The sequence below is a fragment of the Crocodylus siamensis genome, chromosome 15, assembly GCF_052110815.1.
Source record: "Crocodylus siamensis isolate JL-2025a chromosome 15, ASM5211081v1, whole genome shotgun sequence".
In the NCBI taxonomy this organism is placed as follows: Eukaryota; Metazoa; Chordata; order Crocodylia; family Crocodylidae; genus Crocodylus; species Crocodylus siamensis.
In genome coordinates, this window is record NC_143409.1 from 5,536,866 (window position 1) to 5,555,004 (window position 18,139).

At 44.6% G+C, this 18,139-nt stretch overlaps 1 protein-coding gene across 3 annotated transcripts; it reads left to right on the forward strand.

Moving 5' to 3' along the window:
* The first annotated feature begins 413 nt into the window (after nt 1-413).
* Nucleotides 414-18,024, forward strand: INTS14 (integrator complex subunit 14). Of its 3 annotated transcripts, none has more exons than XM_090028804.1 (12): nt 414-618; nt 1,720-2,000; nt 3,694-3,801; nt 5,695-5,850; nt 8,220-8,338; nt 8,806-8,948; nt 11,570-11,662; nt 12,923-13,067; nt 13,278-13,411; nt 13,511-13,629; nt 16,011-16,076; nt 17,057-18,024. In XM_090028804.1, exons 2-12 carry the CDS (start codon nt 1,779-1,781, stop codon nt 17,306-17,308), a joined length of 1,557 nt encoding a protein of 518 aa, XP_089884930.1. In that variant the 5' UTR covers nt 414-618; nt 1,720-1,778; the 3' UTR covers nt 17,309-18,024. The 3 variants fall into 3 exon arrangements, with proteins under 3 accessions (XP_089884930.1, XP_089884931.1, XP_089884932.1); XM_090028805.1 differs by having other exon boundaries at nt 415-561; XM_090028806.1 differs by lacking the exon at nt 414-618 and adding an exon at nt 683-879.
* The last annotated feature ends 115 nt before the right edge of the window (nt 18,025-18,139 follow it).

Genomic DNA, 18,139 nt, shown 5'->3' on the forward strand with positions numbered 1-18,139 from the left:
GCTCCCGAATCGGGCCGCTAACGGGCTAGGCGCTGCACAGACAGACGCTTGCTTGGATGAGCCCGCACCTAAACTGAACTGTCTCAGTACAAGACGAGGGGCAGCTCTTGAAAGGACGACGAGAAATGAGCGGTCTGGCGACCGAACCGCGGACCGGCGCTCGTTCTCTGGGGAAGAGGAGCGTTTGAAGAGAGGACGATGGACGTCGCTCTGAGGAGTCCTTCCACGCAGGCCGCGCAGGGGGCTGGGCGCGAAGTGGCTGCTGGCGCTGCCGGGGTGTGGAAACCGCAGCTTTCTCTCAGCCATCCCCTCTGCCCTGCACGGGGAAGGCGAGGCAGCTCGCCGCGCTGAGGAGGAGGCCCGAGCCCGGCCCCAACGTGCCGGGGCCGCGGCGCCGGGGGAAGGTTTCCGCGACGGACCCAGCGCGGCGGCGGCGGCGGGGCCCTCACGACTGCGCGCTCCTGTCCCACACCCGCCGCCTCAGGCCGCGCTCGGCCCCCGCGTCCAGCCGCCCTCCCTGCCCCCCGTGCATCGCTCCCGGCGTCTCGCGGGGCCTGTGGGGTGAGGCCGGGGGCTGCGCGGCGCGACTCCGTGATGACCGGTGCGAGAGCGGCCCAGGTCAGGCCGAGGGTCGGTGCTGAGGGCTGGTGGCTGGCGCGGTAAATGTGCCGCAAGTGCGGAGGGCTTATCGCACAGTTCGCTGCTGGGTGGCGCAATAAATGCGGCCCGGGCACGCGTGCGAAGGAAGGCCGCCGCAAGTGCTAAGGATTTATTGCACGGTTCGCTGGTGGATCGCGCAATAAATGTGCCACAAGCACAAAGGGCTTCTTGCAGGGTTCACTGGCAGGTCGCACAATAAATGTGGCCCAGCAATGCAAGGTAAGGCTGGGGACAGGTGCTAAGGATGTATTGCACGGCTCACTGGCGGATCACGCAATAAATGCAGCCCGACCATGCATGCAAAGTAAGGCCGGCCACAAGTGCAAAGCACTTATCGCACAGTTCACTGGTGGATCATGCAATAAATGCGGCCCAGGCACACGTGCAAAGTAAGGCCAGCTGCAAGTGCAAAGGACTTATTGCACGGTTCGCTGTGGATCACGCAATAAATGTGCCACAAGTGCAAAGGATTTATCTCAGTGATGGATCACGCAATAAATGCAGCCCAGCCACATGTGCAAAGTAAGGCCGGCTGCAAGTGCAAAGGACTTACTGCCCAGTTCATTGTTGGATCACACAATAAATGCAGCCCGGCTACACTTGCAAAGTAAGGTGGGCCAGAAGCGTAAAGGACTGTTTGGCTAGATGTGACCTCCTGAGGTCCCTTCAAACCCTCATTTTTTATGATTCTATGAACCGTGCAATAAAGGTAGACACTTACAAAGTAAGGCTGGCTGCAAGAGCAAAATACTTATCACACAGTTCACTGGTGAATTGTGCAATAAAGGCGGCCTGGGCACATGTGCAAAGTAAGGCTGGGGACAAATGTAGAGGACTTACTGCACAGTTCATTGGTGAATCATGCAATAAAGGCAGACCCACTACACATGCAAAGTTATTCTTGCACAATAAAAATGACTGTCCAGCTATAAAAAGAGCCAACCAGCTATAAAGTTAGGCCCTGAAAATGTGTAACAGCGCTATAGCTGGTTTATATCTAACTTTAATATGAATGTGTAGCAGAGCCCTAACTTTGCTGCTTTGATAATCACTCCACAGAGCTTTTCCCCGTTGCAGTGAAGCACTGTTTTGCTGGGTAACGGAAAGGAAGGATCATCATGCCGACGGTAGTGGTGATGGACGTGTCGCTCTCCATGACCCGGCCTGTCTCGGTCGAGGGCTCTGAAGAGTATCAGCGGAAACACCTGGCTATCCATGGACTGACCATGTTGTTTGAACACATGGCCACCAACTACAAACTTGAATTTACAGCCTTGGTGGTTTTTTCATCGCTTTGGGAGCTGATGGTTCCCTTTACCAGAGATTACAACACACTTCAGGTACAGCATTTAAAAAACGTACTTGAGAATCAATGAGGTGCTGGTATTTGTAAGATTCGGCACATTTCAGAATTACAGTGAAACTAGCCCTTTCACCTAAGGGTCTCATGGCCAGTTTACTCAGACTAGCCAAGAGACTGTTCCTCCCTCCAGAACCGTCACCTAAATTATCAGGTAGCAGCTGAAGCGGGGTTAATTACAGGGAGGAAGAAAATGTGAGAAAAGGGGGTTGAATAACAAAATGAGGTGGTTACTTGGTGAGCCATGTCTGCATACTGATGGTTCTGTGACAGTCATATTTTTGGATGTGAGCAGTGACTTGTTCCATAGGTGATGTGGCAGAAGGAAGCTTTTGGAAGGTTTAGGATAGATGCGAAGAGGTGATTTTTTGCAGGGGACAATATAGAAGTAGGAGGAGAATGGGAAAAAGTGAGTAAGAGGTTTTCGGTAAGCTAGTATGACTGGCTAAAGAAAGGGAGATGAGAAGAACACAGGAAGGTTGTAAATGTGTTTGAGGAATGTTAGGACACAGCACTGTGAGTTTCAAGTTGCCTGATTATGAAATAGTAATAGAAGAGACCTGGATCTTCAAGTCTGCTCCTCAGCTACTGCAGGCACCATGTCATACACACTGTTTTATGAACGTGTAAGTCCTTTGACAGACTTGTTGCTTAAAACCAGTGCCTCGTACTGCTTGCCCTTTATCATCTGAATTCTGCCACGTTCTCGTTTCTGTAGCATATTTCTGGACAGTTGGCCTTGGGAAATCTGTCAGGCCTAAAGTGTTCAACCAGATCCCTGTAGGTTGTACTGCTGTATGTATTGTGCAGTGTGTTGTGATGCTTTGCTGATCTAGTATACATTTCCATTTTAAAGAGGAGGGAAAGTTGTATAGTTGAAGCTAAAAATGGACACAAATCTCTCTCTGGCATAGATTTCATGTGTGGCAAGATTTCAGACTGTGGGGCAAGCAACCTATGGCTCAGTTTCTACCACCTCTGTAAACTGGAGCTATAATAGCTGCCTTGCCTCATAGTGGTGTTCTGAGGCTGCGTTCCTTAGGGTCATATTTATGATATGGATAAATAGAGCCTTCTAAAGCTGAGCATGGTTTTCCAATCACTTTACTGGGTGAATAAATGGACCCTCAGAAAGCATTCTGAGATCTTTGAATGGGAAGTGCTGTTAGACAGCAGAAGATTGTTATTTTGTGTGTATGCAGGTGTTTGAAACATCAGGGCAATGGGAGCAAATACTGTGCTTTACATGGGGTAACAGCACAGCTTTCAGCATTTACCTTTATTATTTTCAGAGACCTGTAAAGGATCTTTAAAAAATGGGTTGTGTCTTACATGTACGTAGATTCCTTCCTTTCAGCTTTTGTTCTTTGCTCACAGTTTCAGTTGTTCCCCAGTCAATATGTGCCCTGCCAGACCTGAATCTTTGATAGAAGAGAGCAGAAAATACTGAATAAAACCAATGAAACCTTAGTTCTTTCCTTCTACATCATAAAAAGGCAAAAGCCTAATTTTTAAATTTTGCAGGTCATTTTTAATAATTGTTTCACCCTTTGATAGTAATGCAGTGGGCACAGAAAATAAGTATGAGTTATTCCCTGTCTCTGAATAAACTGTATATGCTTTGTGATGATGATACTCTACCCAGAGGTGCTGATGTTCACTTGTCTTTGCAGGAAGCCTTAAGCAACATGGACGATTATGACAAAACATGCCTAGAAGCAGCACTGCTTGGGGTGTGCAACATTGTGCAGCAGGAATGGGGTGCAGCAATTCCCTGCCAGGTAATGGTTGGTGGCTGAGTTTGTTGGATTCTAAGAACAATCCAAATAGATCTGGAGTGCTGTAAACTGCATGTTGAAAAATGAATGTATATGGTCATTATTGCACTAGAAGACTTCAGCCCTTCAGTAAAGTGCCTAGCAGCATATTTGGGACTGACTTCTACCCAGATAGTGGTTGAAAGAACAGTATTGGGAAACCCTCTTCAGTACAGATTCGCATGGTACAAAATGGTGATCCCTGAGCACTTTGGGGAAACTTGTTTTATGTTCCTGGCTACTATCACCAAGGAGCCATAGTGAGCTAGGCAGGAGACATGTTCATATACAACTATCCTCTCCCAGTATTCACTGTGATGATCAGGGCCAAGCAAGGGTAAGGGTTGCGGTTGAGACTGTTTTGTCCTCGAATCCCAAACCAAATGAGCAGCTTACGTCTGCCCTGATCAGATTGAAGAATTCAAAGAACATCCACTCAGCCATTAAAGCTTTCAGCTGTGTTCCTTTGAAGGGAAAAGCCTGAATTTAGCCCTCATTTTTTCCAAGACACTAATAGCCTGTAGCTGTTTGAGTTATGGTTTAAATTAACTAATTTTGCAGCTCAGTGGACTGAGGAACATCTCTTATGCATTCTTCAAAGGAAGAATGAAAAATCTGAGGAGGTTCATTGTCTAGATAGAACCTCTCATAATCTCACCATTATAAAGGCACCTTGAAAAAGCAGATGTCTAAAGCCAAGAATTAGAAGGGTGTAAAACAATCAAACACAGATCAGATTCTTAGCAACTTGATCTCTTATATGAGGCACCACTGTGCTGGCCTATCAGGTTACTGATTGCAAAGCAATGAAAAATGCACTGTGCAAAATCTTCTCATAGTAAAGCATCTTCTTGGCAAGCTTTGCAGCAAACAAAAGCACCACAGAGATGATGCAAGTGGCAAATGGGCTGTTGAAAAGAAGAGCATTGCGAATGGTGTGCTCTTCCATCTGCTAAAATTCTGGATTATAGATCTGGATATAAAGAATAAATATTTAATTTCACCTGAATTTGGTGTTCTTTACTTGATCTAACCTGTTGTGCAGGGTTGGTGTACAGAGGTCAGACTGCAGCCATATTCTAGTATAGAAATGGCTACATTTCACTGGGGTACATGTAATCCAATTATTTTAGGTAACTTGTAGGGAATTTTTACAGCCAACATGGAAAATCTTATCATTAGTACTTATCACTGCTGCTGAACAGACTAGTATATGAGCTTATAATTGTTAGCAATGTATGGCGGTTCCAATGTACCTTACAGCTCTTTCCTTGGTGTGGCCCCAATTGATATCTGTGGAAATTAGGTTGGCCCCTTTCTTTATACAGTGATAACAGATTGCACATCCCAAGCATCTTTTGTCTGAAGGTTCTGAGCCCCCAGCAGTTGCATGGCCTTATGAGAAGGTAGTCTCTATGCTGAAAGGATGCAGAGCTTTGTAAGACTCAAAAATGTAATTTTACTTATCAGTCTATGTTTACTGGTAGCAGCATATGATTGGTACTTATAAAAATACATCCTATCCTATTTGCTTAATTAAAACTTTAGATGGTACATACAGCTATTTATTATGTAGAGCATTTAATTTGTAGTGGTTAAATGCATTCATTATGTAATGTACTTGTAATACAAGTGCCTAACTCTCCAGACTTTATAACAGTAATCCTTATCTACCTAGTCCATGTAAATAGGGACTGCTTGTGTGAGTAAGGATTTTCTGGGTTGAGCTGGTCCCAATAGGACAGCTGGCTTAAGTGAAGTTAAGTACAGGTATAAGTATTTGCCATGTTGGTGCCTGTCTACAGATGAAGGCATGTTGAGTTGGAATTGCTAATATATCCTTTTCTTTCACTCTAGGTTGTCCTAGTAACTGATGGCTGCTTAGGGATTGGGAGAGGCTCTCTGCGGCACTCCTTAGCTACGCATAACCAACGAAGTGAAAGCAACCGATTTCCTCTGCCTTTCCCCTTCCCCTCCAAGTTGTACGTCATGTGCATGGCTAATCTGGAAGAGGTGACTCTTTTCACAAATTGTTTTTCAGTCTTGGGGATAATAGTTCTTACATGTTCTCAGTCACTTTCTAACATCCTAGTTCTATAGTGCTTGGTTTGGGTGATAATTTGGTCACATTTAACTGCAGTGTTTGATACTTGATTTTATGACTATCTTTAAATTAAAAAACATGAGGTTCCAGTCTGTGATGATTCCTGACAGTTTTGTTCTAGGGAATTGTATCATCTTTATTTCAGGATTTCTGTGGGTACATCTTTCTGTGCTAGGTGAAGCTGAGATGTTGAAAAATAAGGTCCTAAAATTAGTCTCTGAAATCCATATCCTGTCTTCAGTAAATGGCTCACTTTTCAAGTGGACTACTGGATGCCCAGCATTTCTGAAAAATGAGTTGTTTATTTGCAAATGTAAATGTAGACATTCAGCTCCTGGGTTGGCATTTTGAAAAAAAGATTCCTAATCTGTGTTGGTTTTCAGGAGAGTTTGACCATATCATGCTTGGGCACCTCCAAAAATCTGAGGTCCACTTTGGAAAATCTTAGGGTTATTTAATAAGAAAAATGTTTTATTTTTTTTTGTCATCTATATTTTTCCATAATGGGCACACCAGAAATGCCACGAATAGAAGGATTTTCCACTTATGCAGGTGTGCTGTTTATATTGCAGGTTGGAGATCTTTATCAAGGATGATTTTCTTGATCAAACTGATAAAGTGTTATTAACATTTTAGAATAAATTGAAAAATCTTTTTAAGGTGATCTTTTATTAATAGGATGTGCGGTCACTCTCACAAGCAATCTCTGAGAACCTCCCATGAGAAGAGAATAATGTTTTGCTAGCCCTCTCTTAAAATTATATTATTCTAAAAAAATCGGGAAACTATTATAACCACTAATAAAATACAGCTATGAATATATTTCTAGGTTGCATCCAATCCAGTGTTGCACTAAACATAAAACATGCATGGTTTGTGCTGAAGTCCAGTTAACTTAATCTTAGCTAGAGCTGGTCAAAAGATACAGAAAGGAGAATCTTGATGAGAAATTTTGCTGGTGTCCTTTAAACAGAGTTGGAAATGGACCCATTTTTAATTTTAAAAGTTTGAAATAAATTTGTCATTGAATGCATCAAAATCACTAACATAGTGGCTGTGAAAAATGTTCATGTGTTAAATTTTCATTTTCTGAATTGAGAATGAAGAATTTAGAAAAGGCCAACAAATTTTTCCAGTATTTTTCATCTTCAAATGAAAACCTCCTTATTAAAAAAAAAATTGAGTGATCTAAGGTCCAGCCATTTGGATTTAGGCTTCTCCTCAACTATCTACCTCTCACTGGCCAGGACCATTAGGAAGAGTTAACGTACAAACATATTATTGTGAGGCTCTGTTCTTTTTCAGTAGTAAAATATCTGCATCCAGCCCATTCCTAATTAAGAAATGTAAACTGTGCCTGACTGCAATTAAGGTGGTCTAAAACTACACATTGAGGAAGGCAGGATACAGTTTGTGGTTAGTGGATAGGGCAGGGCCAGGCATTTATTTTGGGCAGAGGGCTGCTTACTGAGTTTTGGCAAGCCATCAAGGGCCACATGACAGGCAGCCCAGGGGAGATTAATATCCCAGGGAAGATTAATATTGATGTTCTGAATTTTTTAGGCACCCCACAGGCCGCATCTGGCCCCCGGGCCACACTTTGCTCACCCCTGGGATAGGGCCTAGTCAGGAAAACTGGGCTCTGGCCTGCACTTGATCACTGTTGCATTATAGGTAATTACTTGGCTAATAGTTTTGTCATTGGCATCTCTGAAACTGGGATTTCACCCTTGATTTCTCAGACACACAGCTCCTGATGGAGAGAGTGCTATTTGCAGTGCCTTGCCATTATTGGTAAAGTGCTGTGATATTATTTCTATTGCAGCGGTGCCTTGGGGATCCAGCCAGAGATAATGGCTATGCTGTGCCAAGCACTGTACAAGCACATAGCAGAAAAATAGCCTCTACTCCAAGGACCTTACTCTCAAAGTAATCCTTTGAGGAAAGGCACTATAGAAATACACCGTTTATATTATTAAAGGTACTTCAGTACTCTTGAAAACTAAGTGTTCTTGTGAGTACTGGAGCTTTTGAAAAGGCTTTGGAAACTATGATTTACCATCTGCAGTATAAGGGCCATATTCTGGCTAATAATAAAAGTTACACTAGGAGTAAATTTCTTGCAGGAACAAACTTTTTGGCTTCTTTAAAAATTAAGTAGATAATTTTCCGTTCACACAGACTTTACTCTTATTGGCAGAGGTAATCTTAAAATCTGTGTAATAACACATTTGTTCTGTTCTTGTGCTGTATGGATATCTTTTCTTTTTCTTTGCAGCTCCAGAGCTCGGATTCTCTCGACTGTCTGGAACGACTCATAGATTTGAACAACGGGGAGGGACAGATTTTTACCATTGATGGACCTCTTTGCTTGAAGAATGTACAGTCCATGTTTGGGTTAGTAGGCTTGTAACTCATACAGTTCTTAATTTACACCTGTAAAGAAAAACATAATGCAAGATAACTGATAATTTGTGATATTTGAACTCAGAGGTTTTTTCTTTCCAACATCGTTTTGACTATATTATTGATCTACCTTGTCCTTCTTGAGTTATGGCTGGTATTTCTTTTGTGTACTCTGTAATTAAAAACAGCAGCATCCATATTTACAGATATTTTCCTTTAATTTGACAACTTGGGATGCAAATTTACCTGGAACCTTTTCAAGAACTGGCATTAACGTGCCATAAAATTCATAACGTACTGTAGCATTTCATCAATGGGCAATGCTATAACTATCAAGTTAACTTCAGATTTTATAAAAGATTTGGGAGCTCAGCTAGTGCACTTTAAACAAATTTAAATAATTTATTTTCAACTGATTTGTGTTACTTTTTCCCTAATAATAAATGATCATGTTCTAGAAAACTAATAGACCTGGCTTATACACCATTCCACGCTGTTCTCAAATGTGGCCACTTAACATCTGATGTGCAAGTATTTCCCAGACCAGAACCTTTCATTATAGATGAGGAAATAGATCCCACCCCCAAAGCAATAAATACAGGTAACAAATGTTTGTTTTGTTTTTGTTTTAAACTTACTTCAGTTTTAATTTTTATTTCTCTTCTAGCATCCCCCACCTTGCTTAGTGCGAGTTTTCTCCTCACTCTCTGCCCCTCAAGGAGTGGCATGTAGTCATCAGTAACAGTGGAGTTGTGTTCACCCTTTTCAGACTCCTGTACAGGGCTGGAGTGATATAGAGGGTTTCTAAAAGCTTTGTTTCACCCAAGGTGAAAATTTCCCTGGTGCAGGGACAGGTGGACAGCTGCAGACTGACCTCCAAGGATTTCTCTGAAAATATGATGTAGAGGGCAGAAGGGGCATGTTGGGCTAGAGCAGCATTTCTCAATCTGTAGGTCACCACCCAAAAGTGGGTTACAAGAATATATGAAAGGGTGGTGAACAAACTTTAAAAATGGATCAACAAACTAAAAATTGATTCTCCTTTAAAGGAGAAAAATGTGGAGAAACCATGGGCTTTCCCTTGCAAGCTGTCAGAGTCTCAGCCTCTAAGGGGCTGCTTGGGGCCTGCCATACCCCACACACTGGAGGGTAGGGGACAGTAGGTCAGGAGTGAGGGGCACTAGGTTGAGACTGGCCATCGATGTTTACAAACGGGTCCTGATACAAAAAAGGTTGAGGACCACTGGCCTAGAGCATACAACAGTGTGGAGAGTCTAATTGTCTGTATACAGTGGGAGGGGACAAAGGATTCTTAAAGTCTCCTTTGTCCCTAGGTTGCAAGTTCTAGTCTGAACCTCTTAAATGGAGACTGTCTGGTTTTAGGAGTCTGACAAGCAGATATGGAGACTTTCACAGCTGGGCAATTTGAAATCAGGGCAGCCTGGTGGTGACTAGAAACCATTATCCCCTGAAGGTTGCTCAGAGGCAAATGAGCTGGTGGTGGCAATGCGGGTCATATTATTAGAGAGTTTGCATCAAAACCTACTTGCCCCTTGGAACGAAGGAGCAGGCTCTCTAGAGAAGTCAGCAGAGACTCAGCTGTTCTTGAGAGGTTGGAATTGAGAAGATTGGCAGGGCAGCCTGGAGAAAGCTTCCACTGCCATTGCCTAGATCTTCCTTCGCTAGCCATGTCAATCTGGCACTGCTTGCCCCTCCTAAATTCTCTCTAAAAACGATGAGGAAGGGCAGAGTCATTGTTCCAAGATAGTGAATGACACCCACCCACAGGGGACACTGATAAATGCGCACAACCCACAAATCAGCAAGTGCATGACAAAGAGAGCATGTACTGCAGTGTTTGCAGCTGTGGTGTAGATAGTGAATATAAGGTTGCCTCAGCAAAGTAACCTCCAGCTCATCCATATTGTACACTCGCCCTGGTGCTTTTAACTTTATTCCTTAGTGTTTGGCAGTAATGTCAGATTGTTCCAGGCAGTCATTTCCCTTCTCCAATCTCCCCTGTGTAGTTTTGTAAACGAGATTTGGCTCAATTACATTGTTCAGCCAAAAACAGGTACTTCTCGCAAAAAATATAGTGATCAAACAATTACGTTTAAATTGCACTACAAGTGCAGTAGGTTTACTGCAGCTGGGGCATCTAGGCTTCATTGATTTTTACAGATACAAAGGACAAATATTTGGGTGGGGAGCACAGTGTAATTAGATGTTTTTGTGGGATCTACATTGAATTCAGACTGGTATTACTTTTAAATAGAAATTGATGTGAGTACTGAAAGCTAGCACAGTCGAACAAAATGGGGGCGTGGTGTTAGTCTGGATAAGAGGACTTCTCATCGTATTTCAGCTAAGCAGGTGATCTTCCTGTCACTTCAGACAGGAAATTTGGTATAAATGAGGTGTTGCTCTATGTCCATTGAACTGCACCGTAATTGCAGTTCAATTGACCATTTGTAGGTTTAATTAAGTGGTGTATTAGCTATCGAAAGCATCAATTTTTATAGCCTTTGGGCCAGATTCGTTGCCACAGAGCTGAGACCTTTAATATAAAGATTACAGCTTCCTGGTTCTGGTACCCAGCATTTATTAGATGAACCCAGGAGCTCCTCTGACTTGTGCTGGATAAGTATGCTGCCCAAGGGATTCACCGTGCTCTGGCTCCCCTGCTTCATTATTCTGTGCATCTTGGACACAGAAGCTGGAGCAGCAGAAGGGAGCTATGCTGACTTTATATTTGCTAGCGATTCTCTCCGCTGGGGCTAGCTCTGGCAAGGGGATGAAGAGAGACTTCTGTTCCCTGTGTGCTGTACAAGTGGTGAGAAGGGAGTGGCTCAGGCTGAGGCTCATTAAAATCTCAGACAATCCACACCTGCAATTTCAGAGATGAATGACCCTTCCTGTCCTTCATGATTTATAACAAACACCTTGAAAAAGCTGATAGTTATAACAACATCTTTCCTGGATAGCCTGGTGCCTCTTGCAGAAGGGCTGCCTGTGATAGTTGGTTTTTAATGGCCCACTTTGAAGTTCCATTATTGCTGTGTTTGTAGCACGGACAGTTCCTGCTCATGTTCAGGTCCCAGTGTGATAGGTGCTGTAGACACAAAAAGCTTCCAGACATCCAAGAACTAGTGATGTTAAACTGATTGTAAAAAATGTATTGGCTGTTTCTAAATCTGACCTAAATCAATTGTTTCTTTACAGATCTAGAAATAGTTGGTTTTATAGACATAGCTGATATTTCTAGCCCTCCTGTCTTATCCAGACACCTGGTGCTGCCCATAGCACTCAACAAAGGTGAGCAGATTTTGTTTTCTAATGGTTGTTGTTGTGCTGTTTGGAATTCACTGTTTTTATCTTCTGTTAGCATGTTGGTAATACAGGAAAGCCCAGCATCCTGCAGATAGCATAAAGGGCAAGTGCTATGTCCTTAAAAAAGGACATTTTTGATGGCCACATTAAAATTAACATCTTAAACCCTACCTCTACCTTCTTTCTTTAAAAAAAATCCTCTTAAAAGTGCATCTGTATATGAAAGGCAAAGCTTGCTACAAGGGACAGTGGCCCTTTTGTAACACCATAAATAAAACTTTCTGAATTTTGAGCTAAAAGTAACTCTGGTCAGGAAGCAGGTGACACGAGATGAATGCTTAATGCAAGCTTTTATCTGCTTGTACTGATTTGGGACTTCGGATGTTTTTAAATCTGGCCTTCAACATGGCTTTGAATTAGCACTGTGATTATTTATGTTACTCAGAAAAGTCATCCACTGCTAGCTAGTGTTATTTGTACAGTATGTGTAACCAGCTGGCAGTGCAAAGAAGAAATTTTGTGAGGTTTTTCTTGGAAAAAAAGATTGAAAGGAAAACTTTGCAATTACTGCGTTGGTCTCTATATATCAGCACTCTGGTTCTGCCAAAGGTGTCTCCCTTGTAAAAATCAGCTGTTGATTGCTGAAGCACAGCTGTATTCCATCTGCTAACATACAGCAAATTGCTCCTGGTGATCTAGAAATGGGAAACATCATGAGAGAGGTTGGTTCAGGGATCTCTGATCAGAAGACACTGTATGTACTGGCTGCAAGAATATTGGTATTTTAGTGTTTTTTCTCCAAAGATAAGTTACCCTTGGGTCTGGGGCAGCTCTTCAGAAACAGTTTTGTGAGGAAGATACAGGAGAGAGGATACATCCTATGCCATCTTAGATGCACAGTCTGCTTTGCCCAGGCATTTCACTTGGCAGCTGTTCAAGACAGTCTTGTGCTGCAGTCCTAGCCCATGGGGTTCAGCATATCAGAGGGGAGGCTGAGATTGTGCAAGAACTGGAGCTTTCCTATAGAAAGGAGGGAATGTGTAGGGGGCCAGTGTTGCTCTTTTGAATGTGTATGGGTGGGGGTGAATGTTGCTCTTATAGGGTGATTTGCTCTCCACTGATGACAGGCAGCTGTTCTAGGGGACTTTCCAAACGATGGGTGCTAGATGCCCTGCATAGTAGAACCAGTGCTTGTGAGTTTAAATTTATGCTCTTGCTTTTTCTCTCTTTTTTTTTTTTTCACAGAAGGGGATGAATTGGGTCCAGGGATCACTGATGACACAGAAGATGAGAATTCAGCTAATCAGATTGCTGGCAAAATACCCAACTTCTGTGTACTGCTGCATGGGAGCCTGAAGGTGGAAGGCATGGTGGCCATTGTCCAGTTAGGGTATGGATGTGGAGTTCTTCTTGCAGTCTTTCTCTGCCCTTGGGGATATAGGAGCAGTCATTTATGCACACCTCACAGTACTGGATACAAAAGCTGGATTTTTTTTTTAATGCGATTCTGGATTTTGTAGTTTGCAGAAGCTTTCAAGTTACAGTAGGAAGTGAAAGAAACATGAAGTTTTCAGCCTGTATGGTCTACTCTTTTCTCTAGGCCAGAGTGGTATGGGATGCTGTACTCCCAGGCTGACAGCAAGAAGAAATCAAACCTCATGATGTCTCTCTTTGAACCTGGGCCTGAGCCCCTCCCTTGGCTAGGGAAAATGGCACAGCTTGGGCCTATTTCAGGTAGTAACTAAGCCAGTTTTAAAGTCCCTTGTGCATGTGATGTTTGTTGTGTTAATGTCCCAGCCAAGTCTTGTTCTTAAAAGTCTTTTCTTCTTTCAGATGCAAAAGAAAACCCTTATGGGGAAGATGACAATAAGAGCCCTTTCCCCTTGCAGCCCAAGAATAAGCGGAGTTACGCACAGAATGTCACTGTGTGGATCAAACCAAGCGGCCTGCAGGTACATGCTCTGTATTTAGCTTTGGTGCTTTGATGTAGCTTAGCGGTGATCCTTTGGAAGTATCCAGCACAGGGTGCAGGTAAGTGGGGCTCGACTGTGCGTCAGCTGCTCTGGGGAACTGTCTATGTCCCCATGTCTATCCTGCAGGAAGTGAGTACTGAACTAGGGCAATGTAGCCCTTGGAAATAGGGCTGAACTGATTCTGTTTGGCTCTTTAATTAGGGCAGACTGGCAGTTATTGCGGGGCAGCTGACATGTAACAAGCTACTGTCTTCTTTTACTGGCTGGACTTTGTTGATACCCTCCCTGCTAGCAGCAGAATAGTCTCTGTTGCTTCCATCTTGTACGGTTATTTTACTGTGGTTTCTCTAAAAGCTTTCTCTTTAAAATGACATGAGTAAAACACACAAGCAAATGAAGATGGTTCACTGAAAGCCACCCCTGGCCACTTGGCATCATGCTTAGTTCAGTTGGTATAGAGTAGGGGTACTCAACTTCCAGCCCACAGGCCAAATGCAGCTCGCGCACCCGTCGCATCTGGCCTACAGGGCTCCCCATGGTAGGGGTGCACCAATAAAGATTTTCTTGGCCTATACTGATGGCCGATACTGACAGTCTATTATTAACCGACTATATCGACCGATGCCAGTCCAATAACCAATATTTAGTAATAATGCAAGGCATTTTAAAGTAATGACATAAACCTTTATTTTTTGCACACTCCAGCAGTCCTGTGTCACATGTATCAGTGTCCCAGCACTTAAAAATGGTGGCAGGGGCACCTGAACTAAAGCTTGTGAAATGAGCTTTAGTTCAAGACCCACCACCACCATTTTTAACCACAGCAACACTTTTACACAGAGCAGGGCAAGGGTGGATGCAGTGTGGTCACTGTGGGCTTGGGACTCTCTGCCCTGCTGCCTTTGCCTTGGGGAGCCCCATGCCAACTATGCACCCCAGTGCCAGCCCTGCAGCAGGGAGCACTACTTGCTGCCCCCACTGCTGCAGAGTAGGCAGGGGGTACATGGCTGGCTCAGGGGTCCTGAGTGAAAGGTAGCAGAGCAGAGAACCCCAAGCCTGCAATGAGCAGCCCACATCCACCCCATGCACAAATCTGTGGGGGTATATGCCCCCCATGCCGCCTCCAGAGTTTTTGTATAGTGGTATGGAGCCACCCCCACCCCCGTGCATTCTCTGGACAAGCTGCCAGTGGCTCCATCGTACACTCTGCCCCAGCCCCAGGTCCCATGCACCACCCTGGCTGGGCAGCACCCCCAGCCTCTACCTCTGCCCCACTTCCTCCCTCACCATGGGGGCCTTGACCTGTCCCCCCAACCCATGCCCCTTCTTCTCCATAGACTTACCTGCAGGGAGTTGCTCTCCATACTGCCTGGCTGTATTCCTGGCCACGTGCATTCATGCAGCCATGCACATGCACATAGGCTTCCTCTGTCCTGCTCCCGGCAGCCCCAAGCAGAACCCATTGCAGGCTAAAATGCTGCCCGCCTGCAAGGGGAAACTGGCCATTTCCTGAGGGAACCCAGGCATCCGGGGGCACCAGCCCTGTGGAGGAGAGGGAACCGAGGTGTCCAGGGCCCTGGCCAGAAGGCATAATTATTAGTAAGCATTATCAGCTACAACAGCCAAAAAAGCAGATAGCCGATAATGTAGTTTCCCTTCTATTGGTACTGATCCAATAGGCAACCAATATATCAGTGCACTTCTACCCTATGGGTCAGGAAAATTGGCAGTGGGGGTGCAGTGGCCATTTATATGGAAACACTCTCCCCTGCCAAATTCCAAAACACCAACCAGTGTGTGCCCAGTTGTGGCCAGATCAAGCTGCAACCCCTTCCCTTGCAGGGCTGGGCCAACCTCATCCCCTCCCCACAGGGCTGGGTTGGGGCCTGGCAATGCCCTCTTCCTAGGTTCAGGCTATGCCCCCTTCCCTCCCTGAGGGGCCAGATAGGGGCCTGGGTACATCCCCTTCACAATCCCCCACCTCTGGAGGGCCAGGCCACATTCCCTTCCCTTTCCATGGGGCTGAGACAAGCTCCTTTTCTGTGCCAGGAACTGGCCTGCCTCCATCCCCCTCTACATGGCCAGATGATGCCTGCCCAGGTGCCGGATAGGGTGTGCTGGCTGTATCTGGTCTGTGGACAAACTGGGCGCTGCCTTTCTGGCCCACCAGGCAAAAAGATTGAGCACCACTGGTTTAGTATATTTGCTGTGTGGGTGTTACCCTCTGTGAGTAGCATCAGAAGTCAGTAATCACAGGTGCTCCAGGAAAGATTGAAGGATTGTTTCCTAAGCCATTGTTGGGGATTCTTTCCTGCAGCCTCTCTGAAAAATGACATGATCTTTTCTTTTCCTTTCTCTAGACGGATGTGCAGAAAATCTTGAGAAATGCAAGAAAACTTCCTGAAAAAACTCAAACATTTTATAAAGTGAGTAACATTGTAGGATTGCTTATAACCATACCCTGTACAAGCTGCAAGCCCAGTGGTGATGGTCCATCAATAGAGTCTGAGTGCCATGTAGGGGGTGTTAACATGTGGTCAGCACTAATTCTCAGCAGCTGTGGGGTGGGAGGTGGGCATTTGATTCACTTCACTGATTAGTAAAGCTGAGATGCTGAGTCCCTTTCCTATCTGCTGCTCACGTGGACAGAGTTCCTGTACATTTTGGGGGTGGTGGATGTTCTCAGAGAAAGAGGAGGAATGGTATGCACTAGTCACTTCTGCCAAGTGAGCTCCTAAATGGAGCAGGGAGACTGTCTCATCCTGCTTTCACAGGCCAGTACACAGGACTGGTCCAGAGGGGTCACGGAAGGAAGTGAAAGCATGAGTGGGCAGTAACCCACACAAGTGCTCCTCTGAGGAGCTGCTGCCTGCAACATGCTGAAGGCTGCTGCTAGCAAGGCAGAGTGAAATCTAATACTCCAAGGACAGATGGCTCCAGTGCAGCACTCTTAAAACCAGACTATGACCAGGGTTGATTGTCACTCCTCCCACAATAAAGCAAAAGCAATTTATGATGTTTGCTTCCAGCTGGGGTGCTGGTGTGCCCTGTAGAAAAACATGCAGAGCCACAGTCCCTGTCATGAATTTACAACCTAAGAAAATCGGTATTATAAATCTGCTGGCCCTGATGATTGAGATGCTAGGACGGAGCAAATGACAGAGCACTTAGCTTCAGGACTGCTAGCTTGGGGGAAGGGCAGTGTGACCATAGAAGCAGAGAAAAGCAGGTGATGGGGAAACTCAGCGTTCTTAGTAGCACTGGAGGTCACCCTTACCTCATTTTGTTTCTGATTGGGAAGCTTCCCAGACCAGAGTCCACCTGTTTTACTGTTTGGAGCAAGTCTGCAAGGAGCAGAATTTGTTAGAATAGGAATGGCTTTCAGTGGGATTTTTCTTCCTCCCAGGAACTGAACCGTTTGCGCAAGGCAGCCTTGGCTTTTGGCTTTTTGGATCTTCTGAAAGGCGTGGCCGATATGCTGGAAAGGGAGTGCACACTTCTTCCTGATACAGCTCATCCTGATGCAGCATTCCAGCTTACACATGCTGCCCAGCAACTCAAAGTGGCAAGTACTGGGACCTCAGAATATACTGCCTATGACCACAATATCACCCCGCTGCAGACTGACTTCTCAGGGAGCAGTGCCGAGAGAATGTGAGAACTGGTTTTTAGAACTTTTTGGGAAGGATTTCCAAGTCTCAAGTGGTCCAAGTTTCCTGTCTTACTTGCATTCTGGGACCTGTTCAAATATTGTCCAAAGAACTTCGATACAAATTGGAGAGTCTCTAAATACAATCTCTTATTTCTAAATGTGGGACTGGTTTCGTTTTAGTGGATTTAGAGGTTGACCTGGAAAGTGTATTTTTAAATGTCTTGCGAAGGCCTCAAATACTGCATTTAAGTGTGAGCAGAGGGAACTTGGTATGTTGTTAAAGGATGTGTGAAGAAACAAAGACAATGCTCTCAGGCAGTGGATGGTGCCAGCACTATGCCTGTACCCACTGGTGATTGGGTGCTAACTCTCAGCACTAGATTAGTGGCAACAAGCATTGGTGAAGCCTCTCCCCCACCAGCTGGGGTTATCATTTGGGGCCTGACTTTCCAAGTGCCAGCTGTGCAACTGCACACACGTGCATGGCTTCAGGTTGGATGCACAGCTCACCCTTTCCACAAGCAATTGCCTGACAGTTTATGGCCTGATGTTCAAAATGCAGTGGCTAACATTTTAACATCACCTGTCCAGTGGTGCTGACACCCATGAAGAATAGTTTACATTCTGCAATGAAAAAAGTGGGTTTTTTAAAAATAAATTGTAAGATATGACATGAATAAAGATTAATGTTTTGTGGAAACTGCTTTTGGTTCCAGCTTCATAAGATCTCTGGCGTATTCATGCTTAGCATTACACAGGCTTAATATTGACCTGGGAAAAGTATGTCCATGCTGTTCACCATGAAGGTCAAGTAACAAATTGTTTCCAGTCATTTTT